This window comes from Neolamprologus multifasciatus, chromosome 18, assembly GCF_963576455.1.
Source record: "Neolamprologus multifasciatus chromosome 18, fNeoMul1.2, whole genome shotgun sequence".
Taxonomy (NCBI): Eukaryota; Metazoa; Chordata; class Actinopteri; order Cichliformes; family Cichlidae; genus Neolamprologus; species Neolamprologus multifasciatus.
Genome location: NC_140456.1, coordinates 18752127 through 18770188, shown reverse-complemented (window position 1 = coordinate 18770188; position 18062 = coordinate 18752127). Strand labels below are relative to the sequence as shown.

The 18062-nt window shown below is 43.5% G+C and overlaps 1 protein-coding gene across 8 annotated transcripts in view; it reads left to right on the top strand.

Annotated features, from left to right (window-relative positions):
* kmt2cb (lysine (K)-specific methyltransferase 2Cb) overlaps positions 1 to 18062 on the top strand; it is an 81287-nt gene that overhangs the window by 58322 nt on the left and 4903 nt on the right. For 6 of the 8 annotated variants that reach the window (XM_085139841.1, XM_085139839.1, XM_085139837.1 and 3 more), the window contains 24 exons: positions 185 to 217; positions 459 to 602; positions 697 to 838; positions 938 to 1173; positions 1379 to 1452; positions 2568 to 2765; positions 3001 to 4992; positions 5819 to 6126; positions 6227 to 7815; positions 7987 to 8098; positions 8200 to 8266; positions 8377 to 8437; positions 8571 to 8803; positions 9415 to 11052; positions 11314 to 11502; positions 11778 to 11942; positions 12055 to 12184; positions 12301 to 12448; positions 12540 to 12724; positions 13158 to 13294; positions 14467 to 14746; positions 15133 to 15272; positions 16662 to 16775; positions 16878 to 17994. In XM_085139841.1, the coding sequence (XP_084995967.1) occupies positions 185 to 217; positions 459 to 602; positions 697 to 838; positions 938 to 1173; positions 1379 to 1452; positions 2568 to 2765; positions 3001 to 4992; positions 5819 to 6126; positions 6227 to 7815; positions 7987 to 8098; positions 8200 to 8266; positions 8377 to 8437; positions 8571 to 8803; positions 9415 to 11052; positions 11314 to 11502; positions 11778 to 11942; positions 12055 to 12184; positions 12301 to 12448; positions 12540 to 12724; positions 13158 to 13294; positions 14467 to 14746; positions 15133 to 15272; positions 16662 to 16775; positions 16878 to 17994 (9432 nt within the window). The remainder of the gene's footprint in view (positions 1 to 184; positions 218 to 458; positions 603 to 696; positions 839 to 937; positions 1174 to 1378; positions 1453 to 2567; positions 2766 to 3000; positions 4993 to 5818; positions 6127 to 6226; positions 7816 to 7986; positions 8099 to 8199; positions 8267 to 8376; positions 8438 to 8570; positions 8804 to 9414; positions 11053 to 11313; positions 11503 to 11777; positions 11943 to 12054; positions 12185 to 12300; positions 12449 to 12539; positions 12725 to 13157; positions 13295 to 14466; positions 14747 to 15132; positions 15273 to 16661; positions 16776 to 16877; positions 17995 to 18062) is intronic. The other 2 variants (XM_085139835.1, XM_085139838.1) reach the window with 2 other exon arrangements.

Sequence of the window (18062 nt, the reverse complement as noted above, 5' to 3'; positions counted from 1 at the left end):
GGCATTTTAGTACATTGGGAGTGCAGAGAACAGAGGATCAAAGTTAGTTCTGTGGAAGGTTTCTGTGCATTAGGCCCATCTTCTTCTGGCTTTTAGTAGAAATTTGTTTTGCAACTTTAAGACCCTTTGCTTTGAAACTTCAAAATGAATAATAATCAGTTTTTGTTGATTCTTTGTTTTTCAGAGTCAATTCTCAGCAAACTTTACAAAATTCCAGGTTTGTAATTTTTATCCTTCTTGTGAAAACTTAAGTTTGGTCCAGTTATTTCCCACCCAGCATAACTGACCTCTAAACTCATGATGAAGTGTTGTAACCAATTTGACCAATATAATGTTTTAAAGATTAGTGTAATGAATGTTCTGGTTCCTTTAAAAGCAGTAATGGGTTGTTCTTTGTCATTGTACGTTACTACATTTCATACACATGTACGCTTACACTGAGCTGTCAAACTTTTTAGAGCTGGAAGGAAAGGATGTGGAGGATCTCTTCACAGCAGTCCTGAGCCCCAGCACGAGCCAACCACCACCACAGGTGCCTCACCCCCAGGGTCCAGGGCCCCTCCCTGCCACACCTGGCACTAGCATGCCTCACCCCAATGCAGGTACATCATTAGTCATTTTGCCCTGATCAAATAAAAATATTACAAAATGTTTTTAAAATCTGCATCTACTTCACCTCGCAAATCTTGTGTTCAGGGAATCCCATGTTTCCAAGAATGCCAATGATTAATGGTATGATGGGACCAAACCAACGCTTCCCTACAAATCATGGAGCAGGGCCCTGCATCCCAGAAAATTTCTCTCCCCTCAACCGTATGCCTTTCACTGACAATCCGAGGTAAAGTCATGCTTCCCTTTCAACTGTTAATGCATTTTTTTCTTCACTCAGCAAAATCAGCAAAGTATAACTTTGGAGCTTCTGTTCTTTGTGTTACAGGGAAAGAAAGTTTAATCAGATGCCTAGAGAGGCAGTTGGTCCATGGCCCACCCCTACCCATGGCCCTGGCCCTACACCCCCTGGTTCTTTGCCCGAGGGGGACACTGAAGCCATGTCAAATGCCCAAAGGAGTACACTCAAGTGGGAAAAAGAGGAGACACTTGGAGAACTAGCCACCGTTGCTCCTGTGCTATATACTAATATCAATTTCCCCAACCTTAAAGAAGAATACCCAGGTTGGTATATAGCTCTAAAGCTTGAAGGCATTTTCTCACCTGTTTGTGTTATTTATGGTCCAGTTTACATTGTCATTCCTGTTATTTCTGCTCATTTCTGGTTATTGTTTTTATACTGACTGCATTACGTCATACAGTACAAACCATACCTTGTATGCACTTTGAGAGCTGCTGACTTGACAACTTTCTCCATTATTCTTCCTAGACTGGTCTACAAGAGTGAAGCAAATTGCAAAACTTTGGAGGAAAGCTAGCTCACAAGACAGGGCCCCATATGTGGTAAGATCAATGATTCAATTATCCCCTTTAGCTTCAATTAAATCAAAGACAGTACAATTCAGGACACCAAAGTAGCTGCACAGACTTACTAGTATGCAAAAGGCACACTCGTGTATCTTGCCGGTTGCCTTTTGCCAAACCAGTTTGAAATGCAGCCATTCTCTGATGAACTAATTAACAGCGGAAGTCTTGCTCAGAATTAAAGCTCCCTATTGCCTCTGTAATTAAGTTTACTAGAAGCCATTTTACCTGGTAGAGGCCCCTTTTAAAGACCCAGTCTCTGCTTGGCGAGTTTAGTTTTGATTTTTGGTTGTTGTTGGTTTTTTGTTTTTGTTTTTGTTTTGTTTTTTGTGGGGGGGGGGTAACACTTACCCCTTATCTGTAAAAGGCTGATGGGATGTTGTTGACTGTGTTGAATATGCTAACTCGAGAATGGAGCAACGCAGGATTTTCAAGTTGATACCATACATAGATGCATCTACTAAAAATTGAGTTTGAATCTTAGTAATCTCAACCTTCAGGTCAAGGTCAGAGCTAAAGAACACAATAACTCAAGAATGAGGTGACATAGGATTTTCTACTACATACGTCTTAGACTAGTTTCAATCTCAGTGAACTCAACCTCACGGTCAAAGGTCAACTTTTCTGAAAATCATGTAGGCTTTTTACATTTATGCTATAGGTGCATCTGTTAGGAGGCTGAGAGGGTAGCACAGGTGGCTGCCAGTATTTTTTATTTGCAATCTTGTTTTAAAACCGCTATTGTGATACATCATCCTGGTTATGAACTATTGAGATACCTAATTTAACAATAAGAAGTTGACCTTGATCATGCTCCATGCACAATATGTAAAGGCTATGCAACCAAAGGATTAAGCATGGCAATCCCATCCAAAACAAATGCCTGCATATCATAAAAATATTAATTTTACTGCTATGAAATAATTATAATTCAGTATTGCGTACTAATGTTTGTAATAGTGTAAGTAGATATTACAGAGAATTGGGGGCTACATGGATAACCTTTATTTTATTTTTTCTATAATCTTGTATTTATTAAATCTCTCTAATCTGTTTTTGTTTTGTTTTTCAATTGTGATTGATTTGCTGTTTAGCAAAAGGCAAGAGATAACCGAGCAGCCCTGCGCATCAACAAAGTCCAGATGTCGAATGAGACCGTGAAGAGGCACCATCCACAGCAACAGCCCCCTGAGGTGTTTGATCCCAACATACCACTAGACACAGATCTCCTGTTTAAAGACCCTTTGAAACCAAAAGAGTCAGAGCATGAACAAGAGTGGAAGTTTAGACAGGTAAGAGTGTATGCAATGAAGTCAGTCAGTCGAATGCAGCGGCAGGTCCACTTTATATTAAGACAGCTAAGAAGTGGTGGTTTAGTAAAACACCCCCTAAAGAACTACACTATCCTCCACATTAACCCTGATGACATTGGTGGCTAGTAGGTCCAGCTCTTTTTTGGCATGAGACTGATAATTTATGCACCCCTTTTGTCATCTAATGCAGCTTTTCACTCTGTCCTTCCAACAGCAAATGAGGCAGAAAAGCAAACAGCAAGCCAAAATTGAAGCCACTCAGAAACTGGAGCAAGTAAAGAATGAACAACTTCAACAACAACAACAACAGCAACAACAACAACAGCAAACTAGTCAGTCAGAGGGAGATGCCAACAACAGTGGTAACCAAAGCCCAGCCTCCCAGCCCAGTAATGGCAGCATGTCCCCTATGCAGCAGGTCAACCCAAAAGAGAGCTTTTCCAGGACGCTATCAGGGACACCCACTTCAGGTCCTTCAGAGGATGTGTTCTTGCGACCCCCTCCTCCCCCTCCCTCTGGGCCTTCCTCCCAACCTCAGTCTCCACAAGTTTTCTCACCGGGTTCCTCTGGTTCCAGACCATCATCTCCATGGGATCCATATGCCAAGATGGTTGGGACCCCAAGACCTCCAACTCTCGGACCAAATGCATGTCGAAGAATGCCCATGGAATCTGGTAAATCACCCACCTCCTTGATGGAGCAGCAGGACAGAGGGAGGCCCTCTCCTGCTCATGAATCTTTTGGCTCTCCCACATCAATGACCAGTGATCCTTACGCCAAACCTCCTGACACCCCAAGACCCACTGGTGAAGTTGACCCTTTTCTGAAGCCCATGGGTCCCCCCAGAGGCAGTCAAGCTGCTCAAGGAAGGCCTCCAATGGGTTCTCCTGGCAGAGACCCATACTCAAGGCCAATGATAAGAAATGATGCCTATCAGCGCATGACCCAGAACAGGATGATATTGTCTGACCCTTATTCAAGACCTTTACTCACGCCGATACCTGGAAGCAATGAGTCTGGCTCTGTCCCTCTATTTAAAACACCTATGCCCCCTCCTCAGGCTCAGGATCACTTCACCCGACCAGGCCCACATCCTACTGACAGATTCTCCCAGAATCAGCAAACTGACCCCTATGCACAGCCTCCACACACCCCAAGACCGTCAGCGAATGACAACTTTACCAGTCCTCCCAGGATGGGCCAGCATCACCCACAGGGGCACTCCTTTGCTCAGCCAGGACCAATTACTCAAATATCAAGAAATCCTTATGCACATGCACCTTCCACTCCAAGACCTGACCACTTCACATATGACCCTTTTGCCCAGCCTTCTGGTCCTAGCAAGCAAGCTGCTGACCCTTTCTCTCAGCCTGGAGCTAACCACCGATCCATCAATGAAGCAGGTGCTCAACCTCGACCGTTTTTCGAACCCTATGCTCGACCACCTGGCACCCCACGTCCCCATGACAACTATGGTCAACCACCAAACACCCCCAGCCCATCCTCAGATCCCTACTCGCAGGCTCCAGCTACACCTCGTCCTAGTGGAATGAACCAGTTTTCTCATCAGTCTCACCCTGGACAGAGGATGTCCCCTTCGCACTCAATGGACCCTTATGCTCAGCCACCAGGTACTCCTCGGCCATCTGTGGGGGAAAGGTTTTCTAAGTCACCAGGCAGCATGAGGGGGTCAATGGAGCCATTTACCAGTACACCCGGGACACCAAGGCCAGGGAGTAGCGACATGTTTCCCCAGCCTGGAGTCCCAAGACCAATGCTGAATGATCCTTACAGCCATCCTCCAGGCACCCCGAGGCCTGGTCCTGATGGGCTTACCAGACAAGGGCCAAGACAAGGACCAATGGGAAGCCAGGATCCTTTCTCCCCAACCCAAGGTAGACTTCAAGAGCCCTTCCCTCACCCAGACTTACAAACACCAAAACACCCCAGTGTTTCAGACGATGGATTTACTCAGTCACCTTCAAGAAGACCGAGTCAGACACCTGTCCATGATCCATTTGAACAAGCACCCATGACCCCTCGTCCACAGTCAGAAAAAATGGAAATGAAAGATCAGTCAGTTGTGGGTAACAATGGAGCTGGCCTTCAGGACCCGGTCCAACTGTCCAACAATCCACAAATTCCTGTTTCGGCATCAGAGGCTCAAACTGTTGCTCTTGCTGAGTGCGATGAAAGACTCAGACAGGTACGTGAACACAGTTTGTGTTGTATTCTGAATCTTATAGTTTTAAATATTAATGTTAACTGTCTAATAATATTATTAATAGCCAGTACCAAATTGGTAAGAACAACAAGAAAGCTACACATATCACTATATTTACAATATTCAGAAATTGTGTGAGTATCAGACCGATACTTCAAATTTTATTCTACAATCCTGTAGTTTAAAACATTTTATGATGCTGTGTAAAATGTAAAAGAAAAACAAAATTAAAAACCAAATCAAGTAAAAATACTAATAATAATAAAGACAAAGTATCACATTTTGAAACTAAAATGTAATCTTTTTTTAAAAAGTGTGTAATGCACATTTCAGTCTCTTCTTAAACCCCTCCCCATCTATACTTCTAAGTATTATGGGATTCTTCTTGTATACCAATCATGTTACAGATTAAGTTTCCTGTGAGATGTTTCCCTGTATTTTTAAAGAATTACGTGATTATTTTTATAACTACATTGTTGCTTCTCCTCTTAAATTCATGAGTATATTGGGGCAGGGTCAATGATTTCTTTGAACATATTCAGTTTTAAAAAAAATACAAATGAAATCATTTACATATCATAGCATGTGTTTGTTTATACTTTACAGTGTCCTCTTGAAAATAGAGGCCTATTTATAAACTTTATCTTCAACACAACTGTTCCAGACAAAATATGGACATACAGAAAACTAAAAGAAATCTCAAATAAAATAATGTTGTGCAGTAGCTATGTAAAAAAAAAAAACCCAAATCAATTCTTTGAACAGCTAAAAATGATTTTAAAAACTCTTAAATCTTTCAAACTTACAGCGACAACGAATTAGAGAACTGATCATCAAACAGCAGCAACAGAGGAGTGCCACCCGACAGGAGAGGGGCCCTCAGGAGCCTGCTGGCAACATAACCCCAGGAACGCCACGGCCATGGCCCCAAGAGGGTCCTGCTCAACCAGGGGAAATATTCACCCGGCCTCCTCCGCCTTATCCTGGACAAGGACCTATAAGAGGGCCGATGAGGTTTCCTGGACATTTTCCAGGGGATCAGCGTGTAGCCTTTCCTAATGAAGGTCAAATGCCCCGCAGCCCACATCCTGGAGATTTGAGACATCAGGGACCAAGGTTTGTTTTGTTATTCTTTTAATTACTTTTTGTGTTTCCAAATGTAAGTCTTCCCTTTATGTCTTTATAAGTTGTTTTTTTTCTTATCCCTCCCCCACAGGTTTGCTTTTCCACCTGGAGCTCTAGGACCTCATCGGTCTCAAGACTTCTTTCCAAGGGGGCAACACCCAATGCAAGATGTCCCTCCTCAAATGAGACGGTCCATGTCTGCTGAAATGGCGAAAAACATGGGAGCAAACCCTATGGGGATGCCCCAGCACTTCCCTCCTCGTGGTATGGCAATGCAGCAGCACAATATAATGGGCCAGCCTTTTATTGAACTGCGGCACAGAGCAGCAGAAAACAGGCCACGCATGCCATTCCCTCCTGCCAACATGCAAGGAAGCAATTTGGATCCCAACTTCCACAACCAAAGGCCTGCAGGTTTTCCAGGAGCACCCGATTCTAGGTTCCCCCTAAATCAGGGGCCCAGAATGATGGACCCTATGGCTAACCAAATTGGCCATTTACACCTCTCTGCCAGTATGGACAATCTTCATCAGCAAACCCAGATTCCAGGAAGCACACTCAAACAGTCTCCTCTGATGAGGTCCATGAGCCAGCCTGCCTCAAATGAGACTCCAAATATGTCAGCTTCCATGATCCTGTCTGCACCCCCTGCTGGACAGAGTGAGACTGTCTCTGTGACGAGCAGAGAAACTGTGGAGGAGAAACTGGATACAGAAGAATCTGCAGTCAAAGATCTAGAGGACGTGGAGGTAAAAGATCTAGTAGATGCTGACTTGGAAAACTTAAATCTGGATCCTGAAGATGGCAAAGATCTTGATTTAGAGACCAATGACCTACACCTTGATGACTTCCTGACATCTGGGAAATTTGACATCATTGCTTACACAGACCCTGATCTAGATGATATCAAGAAAGACATGTTTAGTGAGGAGCTGGATCTCAGTGACCCTATGGATGACAATACTGATGCCACAGATATCAACAAAAGCGCAAGCACCGTAACCGAGGCTTCTTCCAGTTCAGCATCTGTACTGGCAAAGTCAGAGACTATGGGTGAGCAGTCTGCAATTGAAGTCAAGCTGGAGGTCCCTTTAAATAAGGACTCAGGTGCTCTGGCTCCTGGGCAGGAAATTAAAGCAGAGGTCAAAGATTGTCAACAACCACCTGATGTAGTAGACCAGCAAACTGCTGGAAATACCTTAATCTCCGATAAGAAAGGAGTGCTCTCTGACTCCACCCCAGTCCTGTCTAGTTTACTCATTAAGCAGCAGCCTGAAGAGCAATCATTAAACCCAATTGTTGAGTCTGTCAATCAAGGAGGTAACCTCATAGCCCAGCAGAACCAAGTCGCCGATGCTCAACATACCTCTGGACTTACAATGAGTCAAACAATACCTGATACAGTCACTGCAGGAGAGGTTCCCCTGAGTGGCTTTGGGCCAGACCATCAGGTTGGACTAACATCTGGAGTGGACCAGAGTGGTCTCACCCAGGCCCAGCAGGCAGTGTTAAACCAGGCAATGGGCCAGAATTCCCAACAACATCGGCCACTTCTGCTTGAGGAGCAACCACTCCTATTGCAGGACCTCCTGGACCAGGAGAGGCAGGAGCAACAGCAGCAGAGGCAGATGCAAGCAATGATACGACAGCGCTCAAGCAGCGACTTCTTCCCCAACATTGGTAAATGAATTTATAGCACCGCTTATAGGTGTCACTTTAAGTTAAGTGCTATTTTGTTTTTGTTTTTTTTTAATCATTATTTTATTTGTTTTGTTGTGTTTTTTTTGTTGTTTTTTTTTCTTCACGTTTTTTGCAGTGTTTATTTCTGACAGTCATTATTTTAATCTGCAGATTTTGATGCCATCACTGACCCCATCATGAAAGCCAAAATGGTTGCTCTTAAAGGGATCAACAAAGTCATGGTTCAGAACAACATGGGAATGCCTCCCATGGTCATGAACAGGTAAGAATTCCAAAATAATGCATTTTCTATAGTGAGTAGAAAATAAGATTGTTATATGGGGAGTATACATAATTGATTAGAATGACTTCTGTGTGTCACAGATTTCCACCTGGTCCAGCACCACCTTGTCCTGAAAGTGCACCACTTCCTCCACAAGTTGTTGGACAGGTAACATGAATGGTTTTTTTTCTTGGTTTTGGGGGGTTGGGGTGGGGTTAAACTTTATAATGCTCTTATCTGTTATAACCTTCTTTTTAATATTTTTTTTTAAATCTCAGGATGGAAAATTGACACAAGTAACAAGACCAAGTCCTCCAAATTTCGGACCTGGATTTGTCAGTAAGTTTTCCAGAATCCCTGCTGCCTCACTGTTTTGGGTTTTATAGTCTTTTCAGGCTAGAAATATTAAGATGTTTGTTTTTATGTTGTCAAGATTGCTAAGAAAAGAGCTTTTTTTACCACCATCTTTCAGACAATGCTCAGAGGGCTCAGTATGAAGAGTGGCTCCAGGAGACTCAGCAACTACTTCAAATGCAGCAGAAGTTTCTGGAAGAGAAGATCGGCGCTCACAGGAAGTCGAAGAAAGCCCTGTCTGCCAAGCAGAGAACAGCTAAGAAGGCAGGGAGAGAGTTCCCTGAGGAGGATGCTGAGCAGCTCAAACATGTCACAGAGCAGCAGGGTGTAGTGCAAAAACAACTGGAGCAGGTAAATGCTTGGCCTGTCAAGCTCTAGTACTGAATTCTCTCAAACCCCCTCTTCTCACAGAGACTGGCATGAGCACTGTCCTTTCTTTTATCCTGTGACCGGAGTTTGAATACTAAAAGTATTTCCTGCATCCAAACTATTTGTCCAAATATTAGAGCAAAACACAGGGTAATGCTTTAATAAGATCTAACTGAATAAGGTTGGAAAAACTTGAAGTGGTCAATGTTCTGAAAGAGAAACACTCACACATGTGTGATCTAAGAGAAACACAGTTGTTGCCTTTTTTTTTATGTTCACTACCTTCACTTAATTTTTGAAAAATGTGATGTTTTCTATTGCAAGGTATAATCTCTAACTGTATATTATATTTTAGCAGGCATAAGTAGAGTGAAATATTAGTTGCGTTAACTCAAACTCTCTATGGGTATAAGAGACAAACCACAGGCATTTGCTTTTTCTTCATCAAAACATACAGTCTTATGTCTTCACTGCAGCCCTCTTTGACTCTAAAAGTGCACTTGGCTGAGTTAAAATTTGAACTTTGTTATTATAATAACTAAGTTATTTTCTGAATTTATAGAAAATAACTTATTTTTTTTACTTTGTCTCAGATCCGCAAGCAGCAGAAGGAGCATGCTGAACTGATCGAGGAGTACAGAGTAAAACAGCAGCAAAACAATATGACACCTATGATACCTGCGATGCACCCGTTGCCAGGCTCCACTGGCATGGTGCCCAGTGGCCCACCAATGGTCCAGCCTCCTATAAATCCCATGATGCAGATGCCACTTCATCCCAGCCAGCCAAATGTACCTCCACGTATGCCCAACGCACCACCTGGCTGGCATCCCGGTACTTCTATGCCCATGGGAGGACCAGGAATGCCACATATAATGCCTCCCCAGGTACCTATGGGAAATTCAGCCCAACCGCTTCAGATGCCAATGGGTAATGTACCGCAGCACTCTCAAATGCCTTTGGAGCCCCAAGCACCACCTGCTCCTCCAGGTGCCATAAAACCCATGCAGGCAGGTGGTGTGAAGTTTGATGACAACAACCCATTCAGTGAAGGCTTCCAGGAGCGCGAGCGGAGGGAACGGCTCCGGGAGCAGCAGGAGAGACAGCGGGTGCAGCTCATGCAGGAAGTCGAACGTCAACGAGCACTCAAACACCGCATGGAAATGGAGCAGCAAGGGATGATGGGATCAGATGGGAACATGGCACCACTCTCTCAAATGCCATTTTTTAATGCAGAGCTGCCACAAGACTTCATGCAGCCACAAAGGCCTCCTCTGCAACATCAACAACAACTTGGACCAATTTTTCCTCAGCAGCAGGGCATGCAGCCTGGTATGGGCTCAGCGGCTGGAACATTTATACAGGGTGAGAGGAGAGCCATGGTGGGAAATGGCTTGATGCCACCAGAGATGGGGCCTGATAATGTTGCTCTGCAAGGACCAAACTTTCCTCACGGTCAGCCCAGGCCTCGTCAGTTCAGTGGACCAGGAATGCTTCCAATGCCAGGTGAGGGTCCACCATTTGGGGGTGACTCGTCAACACCTTTACCGTCCAACTTTCCAGGCTCAGGTCAGTCTCTGATTCAGCTTTATTCCAACATCATCCCAGATGAGAAAGGGAAAAAGAAGAGGAACCGCAAAAAGAAGAAAGATGATGATGCAGATTCAGTCAAGACACCTTCCACTCCCCACTCAGACCTTACAGCCCCGCTCACACCATGTGTCTCAGACACTTCCTCTACTCCAACCAGAAATCCCCATCTCTTTGGAGATCAGGACTTGTCCAGGTCCCCTTTACTGGGATCTTCCACCCCCAGTCACTCAGAGCTTGAGAGGCAACTTTCTGGTGGGCAATCTGGACAACCTGCTCTGTCATCAGAAGCAGCGAGGGCCCAGGCGCAGGCTCAGGAACATGACAGAATCCTCAGCAACATAAAGCTGGAGCAGACTGATGCTAGTGAGTGTCACGGACCAAAAGAAGGTTCCATTGGCCCAGAAATAAGCTCTGTGAAAGAAGAGGGTAACAAAGGGAGCGTGTCTCCGTTCCCTGCTGGGCAGAGTCCAAACAAAGGAGAAGCTGGTAATGAACTATTGAAGCACCTTCTGAAGAACAAGAGTACACCTCCACCTGGATTGTCTCAGCAGAGATCAGAGGAAAGCCTGCGGTCAGAGGAGGAGGAAACCACTGACTGCAAAACCTTACTGAGGCAAAGCTCCATGGACAGCAATGGGGTCAGTTTTTGTGTTAATCATATAGTTACAGAATGCCGAGGGGGTGATCAGCATAGTGAGTCATTTGCAGGCTGAGTGATTCAGAGTGATTCAGATGGGAGGGTCATCATAGCTAAATTAGAATGAATCATAGCTGTCAGAATATGAATGAGTCATAGTTATGTGTTTGAAAACATCTAACTTGAAGTCATTATGCTGCTCAAGTAATTTTAAGTTTACTCATGTTTTGTTTGTTTTTGTTTTTTTCTGTCTCACCTCCAGGCATACTCAGATGGCACCCCTGACTTTCCTGGACCTCTGCTCCCCGAGCAGAAGAAGAAAGGGAGAAACAAGAGAGCACCAAAAGCAGGAGAAAAACCTGTTTCTCGCTACAAGAAGAGGAAAAAGGAAGGAGATGAAAGGCAACTGATGCACACTGGACCAGACTCTGTAATGACCCAAATCAAACAGGTAAGTTGGTTTATTGGTTTATTTATTTATTTATTTTTATATATATATATATATAATTTTTTTTTTTTTCTGTTGTTGTTGTACCTGCTCCTCTTCCAATTGATGGGTGCTTTGTGTTGTTAGCTTGAAAGGCTGTAGTCTGAAGGCAGAATGTAAGAATCATTTGAACTTAAAATACTTGAGGACATTTCAGTGATTGTGGTCAGGATGGTTTGTGCAAGAATATATCTGGTCTGACTTCTCTGCTAACCTTCTGCTTGTCTCTGCTAACACAGCAGCTCTCTCTGCTGCCTCTCATGGAGCCTCTGATTGGGGTCAACTTTGCCCATTTTGCTCCCTACGGCAGTGGCCAGCTCAATGGAGAGAACCTTTTGTCTGGTACTTTTGGCAGCGCCTCACTAGATGGAGTTTCTGATTATTATTCCCAGCTGGCCTACAAGGTGAGATCTTACTGCTTCACTAAGGGGATACCAGATAAACAAAGGGTGGGTGTGTGTTAAGTGTGTCTGTGGCACTGTGTGCCTGACATTGCATTGCACTTGGCTTCTACAGCAGAGTAACTTGAGCAATCCACCGACCCCGCCGGCATCTCTTCCTCCCACTCCACCACCTGTGAACCGACAGAAAATGATCAACGGTTTTGCCACAACCGAAGAGCTGGCCAGCAAAGCCGCTGCTATGGGTAAGCACTCATGAAGGTCCAAGATGGGCTGACCGATTGTGTTTCCATAATCTTAAAATGGGAGCAGAAAATGGAAGGAGGCATTCATACATATTAACGTTGTTTTCCTGTTGCAGTCTCCAAGGGCCTGGTCCCAAAGCCGCTGCATGTTCCATTTAGGAGTGAGGAAGATCTCTTAGCTCGGGCCATCGCTCAGGGACCCAAAACTGTGGATGTTCCAGCTTCTCTTCCCACACCTCCTCACAACAACCAGGAAGAGCTCAGGTAACAGATAAAAAATAGTACTTCATGATTTATTTGGGCTGCAGTGTTTTAACAGAGTTGCTCATTTATTTATTTATTTTCCTTGTTGTAGTAATCGAGGACAGGAGCCTTGCAAGGAGAGGGACACTCCTGACAGCTTTGTTCCATCTTCATCTCCCGAGAGCGTGGTTGGCATGGAGATCAGCCGTTACCCAGACTTGTCTCTGGTAAAGGAAGAGCCGCCATCCCCTTGCCTGTCTCCTGTCCTCCCCATGCTTCCTGCGCCTGATGGGAAAGGTAAACGCATATATCTGTTTTATTTAGTTATTTATTTTATGCAGTATATACACAAAGCTCCACTAAAAAGTAAATTCATGGTTTTCAAATTAGTGTATCCTCGAGGGTCCATTTGATGTAAATGTGATCATCTTTCCAGGTCTGCAGGGGTCAGCATTCTCAGCATAAGGGCCAAAATTTAGCAATGTGATGACTTTATACAAACACACCAGCTTTGCAACTTCCACAAATGAGATGTTGCTCACACTTAACTATGGTGCTCCTTTTCTGGCTTTCCATTATGTTTTTAGTGTGCATGTGCAGAATGTATATGCATAAGAATCCTTTACACTTTGCATAAAAGTATGTGGAAGATGGCTGTCTATGCCTTTGTATGATCAAATTTGAACAGTGCAGCAGTTTTTGAGAGTGGTTTGCTTTTTCAATTCATTAGGGACCCAGATCAAACTGCAGGATGTCAAGACTGAGCCTTCTTCGATGTTCTTTGGCTCCCCCTTTGGCTCCATGTCTAATGATTCCAAACAAGGGATGGTTTCTGTTGCCATCACTCTGAGACCAGCTGCAGCTGAGGTAACAATACTTTACATTTACTAAGGTTAGACAAAAATCTGACATACCGTATTTTCGGCACTATAAGGCACATTTAAAATCCTTTAATTATCTCAAAAATCAACGTGCGCCTTATAATCTGGTGCGCCTTATGTATGAATTCTGAAAACTGTCTAAATTCTTTCATTGTAATAAAATGATCAGTGTTGCTGCTTTTCCAGGTGTAACAATTAAGTTTAACATACAGGCATCCATGAAAACAGAATTTATTAAATTTAGAGTTAGAAGTTAGCAGGAAGTTAGCTCGCTAGTTTCCACCTAAACATGTTCTGAAAGAGAGATTTCTGAATAAATTGCTGTCAGTGACACTGACAGCAATTTGTGACAGCAGTTTATTTCTAAATAAACTGCTGTCACTTCCAACATAAATGAACACAGAAAACTAAACAGCAGTGGGTTTTTTTAAGGTTACTGAAATTGGGCTAGCTGGTATGTAATCATGTGCTACGTGATTGCTAGCGACACAGCTATGTTAGCATAACATAAACTGAAGCTGGAGGATGTATGCTAATGCTTGTTTCGCTTAATGCGCCTTATAATCCGGTGTGCCTTATGTATGAAAACAGACCCGTTCATCGACAGTGCGCCTTATAATCCGGTGCGCCTTATGGTCAGAAAAATACAGTAATTTTTTTCCCAGTTCTCTCATTCTATGTCATATCAGACATGTGCATAATCTGGCCACACAGTAAGAGAAAGATAATTATTGCAAGGGTTTGTTTTAAAGAGGATGCTTGTTTTTATTAATCAGAGTCTAATTCTGAGAAATTACAGAGTTCATAAAATAATAGCTTAATTTTTCTACACACATTATTTTAGGATTATTCAAGTTCTGTTAATTCTTGCATGTGCAAGATATTTAAAGCTGCATATTAACTTAGCTATCCTAGTTTATTGGCAGATTTCATTTTACATGAGAAAGTAAACCTACTTTTAAATCAGCTGATAAGGGCATTTTAGTTCCTAAGAGATTCACTTCTTAATATTAAACTCAGAGGAGTAATACAGAAGTCAACATTTAACAGCTTTAAGTGCCTTTTTACTTGGAGCACTTGGGTGACTATGGTGGACAAATTTAGAGGACAACTTGCATTGCTCTAAACTTCTATTTATTTGTTTTATTTATTTTTCAGAATATTACCGGTGTGGTGGCAGCCATTTCAGACCTCTTGTGTGTGAAGATCCCCAGCAGTTATGAGGTCAGCAGCACCCCAGACAGGGGGCCCCTATCTATGGTCAGCGGTCAAAGGGTGGGCCCACATGGCATGGAGCCACGGCCTCCCATGCTTTTCAATGGACAAGGAGACAGTGGAGGACTGCATGGACGGCCGGGACAAATGATCAGAGCCAGTGGACCACAGGGAATGATGCAGCAGCAGGCACATCATTTCCGTTTCCATCCCAACAGCCCAGGTAGGGAATAAAACTAAATTAAACAAGAGCATCTCTGATTCCACCCGGTGCAGTAATACAGCCTGTAATTGAAATGTCATGTTTGATTTAAGCTAAATATAATCACTCCCCGTGAAAAAGCACAATTCAGCAATACTCTTTCGACACCTAATCACTTCCCTTTAAACATCCAGAGGAGCGCTTTTTTTTTTTTTTTTTTTTTTTAACAGTTTTTTGGGTGTACCATTATTTATCTGAGGCTGAAGGTAGCCTACAGTCCAATTCTATAAAGGCTGTTTTATTTTGTTAAAGTTTGTTTAGTCCAATTAAAGATTCAATCATCTGTAGGTTACTGTCAGAGATGTTAAAAATTGATCTAATTTTGCATCACTTTTCTGTTACATCAGGCAATGCTGGAGCTCGAGGACCTGATCACAAGATCCCTGGCAGCTCTGGATGTAAACCCCAGTGGTGCTGCCACTGTAAGGTGGTGGTTCTGGGAAATGGAGTGCAGAGAGCCATCAAAGACCTCCCTGTTCACATGAAGGTACCAGATGCATTGGCTGCACAGTCATGTATATATTAACTGTGTACACCACCTGTCAAATAAAGGCTAAACGTTGAAATTATAACCTTTACAGGAAGCCTGAATTTACTGGGGATGTAGTGCTTCTCCATTCCTTACTCAGAGATCAAGGCCACAGATAATAAATTGCTTCTGATCGTCAGCAGCTCTCATGAACAAAAAGGCTCGGATATCTAACGCCGTTGACTAAAGTACACCATATTTTAATATAGTGCCATGTGACAGTTTTGCCCCTGAGCAAAATTTCTGTCACAAGTAAAAGATGAGCTGATTTCCAAAAAGCATTAAGTCAAAGATGACACATGGCTTTAATATTTTAACAAAGATTACTTTTCTATATTTAGTAATTTTTTATTTATTTTTTTAAATTAGACACTCTGCAGGTCAGCATCTGTGGTACCACAGTTTCTCAATTATCATTGTGAAACAGAGTCTAAGAGTCTTCAGATTCAAACTTGGTCTTGTTCTGTCTTTACAGCTTGAACCTCTTAAGATAGTAATACATTGTGAAGTCCTGCAGTAGATGCTTCCTTCGGTTGATCTTTTTTTTTTTTTTTTAAATAACGTTCGATGTATACGTGCAGACTTTGCTGTTCTTTAAGTAAATCTGCCCCTTCCTGCAAATTATTCTGCATGCCGCTGTCAATAAAAGCCAAAAGCATGACTCATCAGTCTGTGAACTTAGCAGTTAGTTAAAGCTTTCATTTATGTATCACATAACCTTTTATAATGATGACTGTGTCCAAGCCAAAGCCCCTATGAGCTAGTTAAAATGTGAATTTTTGGTAAAGTTATCCGAGAACTCGAACTTTAGCTCCTTTCCTTTTTACAGCTGTGAAATTGTTCAAAAAGCAAATTTGCACTAACGTTGCTTGAGATGTTGAAATTATGTTTTTGTTTTAACTTTATGCATTTTGGAGATGACTATAGCTTTGATTTGTGTAAAGAGTCCCACTGTCAGAAATTTGGATCATTTCAATGTCATGTATACATATAATATTGAGATTATTATATGAGCTGTGATTGGTTGGCTTACCAGATTTTTACGTTGGGGAAATGAAGTATTAAAACTCCTTTCACCCTGAAGGGCCACACTTATCAATATATTCATATGCACAGCACTGCAATAACACTGAACATATGCTCTGATTATGTAAATCTTTCCTAATGGAGTTAAATAGATTTCAGATCAGTTAGTAGGTTAAACAGCAGTATTTAGGTTATTTAAATATTGCATAATTTATTTTTCAACATCGCTTTGCCTTGAGTTGCTTCCATTAGTCAGATGTTGACTTACACCTCATTCCTAATTCAGCTTCTTTAAACTTGGACTGATTTTCTTCTCGTTAGGAATCTGAAGGCCGTTTTAAATCTGAAGACGACTTGGTCTTCTGCAGCCACAACTGCTTCCTTCTCTACTGTTCATCACCACCTCTGCAGTCCAGATCAACCACAGAAACTAAGGTTTGTACCACTGTAACCCATGCACATCTCTGAGAAATCTGAGTCTTAAAAAAGCGTTTGACTTTTAAGTTTCGCATTTTTTTTCCCTTGTCATCTTCCCAGGAGTCTGTGTCCCTCCTCCCAGCCTCTGAGCAAACGGAGAGCCTTTCTAAAACTCAGCACCAGTACAGTAACAACATGTCCTCGCTGGATGTCCATTGTCTGGCCCAGCTTCAGCCAAAGCAGTCACCCCCCTCTACACCTCCCATCCCCTTCCCTTTAGCAGGTGAAACACCCAAGACTGACGCAAAATCCGATGCCCTCAAAGTGACAGTGAAGCTGAAGTCCAGGCCAAGGTCCCACGACGGCTGGCACCAGGGAAAGAGACAGAAAGGACTCCGATGGAGGAAATGGACTGTCCAGGTGGTGGTGCCAAGAGGGAATTCGCAGCTCCCGGATGAGGATAAGATTGATGAGCTCCTGAAGAAGCTTGGAGCCTCCCTGCGCCCTCCAGTGTCACTCAAGGACCAGAGACGCTGCTGTTTCTGCCATCAGTTTGGAGATGGAATGACTGATGGTCCTGCCAGGCTGCTCAATCTAGATCTCGATGTGTGGGTTCATCTCAACTGTGCCCTTTGGTCGACTGAGGTGTACGAGACTCAAGCTGGCGCCCTCATCAACGTGGAGCTTGCGCTGCGACGTGGTCAAACTATACGATGCGCCTACTGTCAGCAGACCGGAGCCACCAGCGGCTGCCACCGCCTGCGCTGCACCAATGTCTACCATTTCACCTGTGCCCTGCATGCTCAGTGCACCTTCTTCAAGGATAAGACCATGCTCTGCCATGCCCACAGGCCCCGGGGAACAGCGGGACAAGCTCTGGAGCACGAGCTGCGATGCTTTGCCGTGTTCCGGCGTGTTTATGTCCAGAGAGACGAAGTGCGTCAAATTGCCACAGCTGTGCAGCAGCCCGAGTTAGGTTACACCTTTCGGGTAGGCAGTCTGGTGTTGCATGCGATCGGCCAGCTCACACCGCTACAGATGGCGTCCTTCCATTCCTCAACAGCCATCTTTCCAGTTGGCTATGAAGCTTGCCGCATTTACTGGAGCATGCGCCATGGCAATCGCCGCTGTCGCTACATCTGTTCAGTTGAAGAGAGAGACGGGATACCAGAGTTTACCATCAGAGTCATCGAACAAGGCTACCAAGACATGGTCCTGACTGACACCTCTGCTAAAGGTTTGCCCTCAGGAAAAAAAAAATACTAGTGTGTGTTTTTGTGGCTGATGAAACAGTTTTAACCAGTT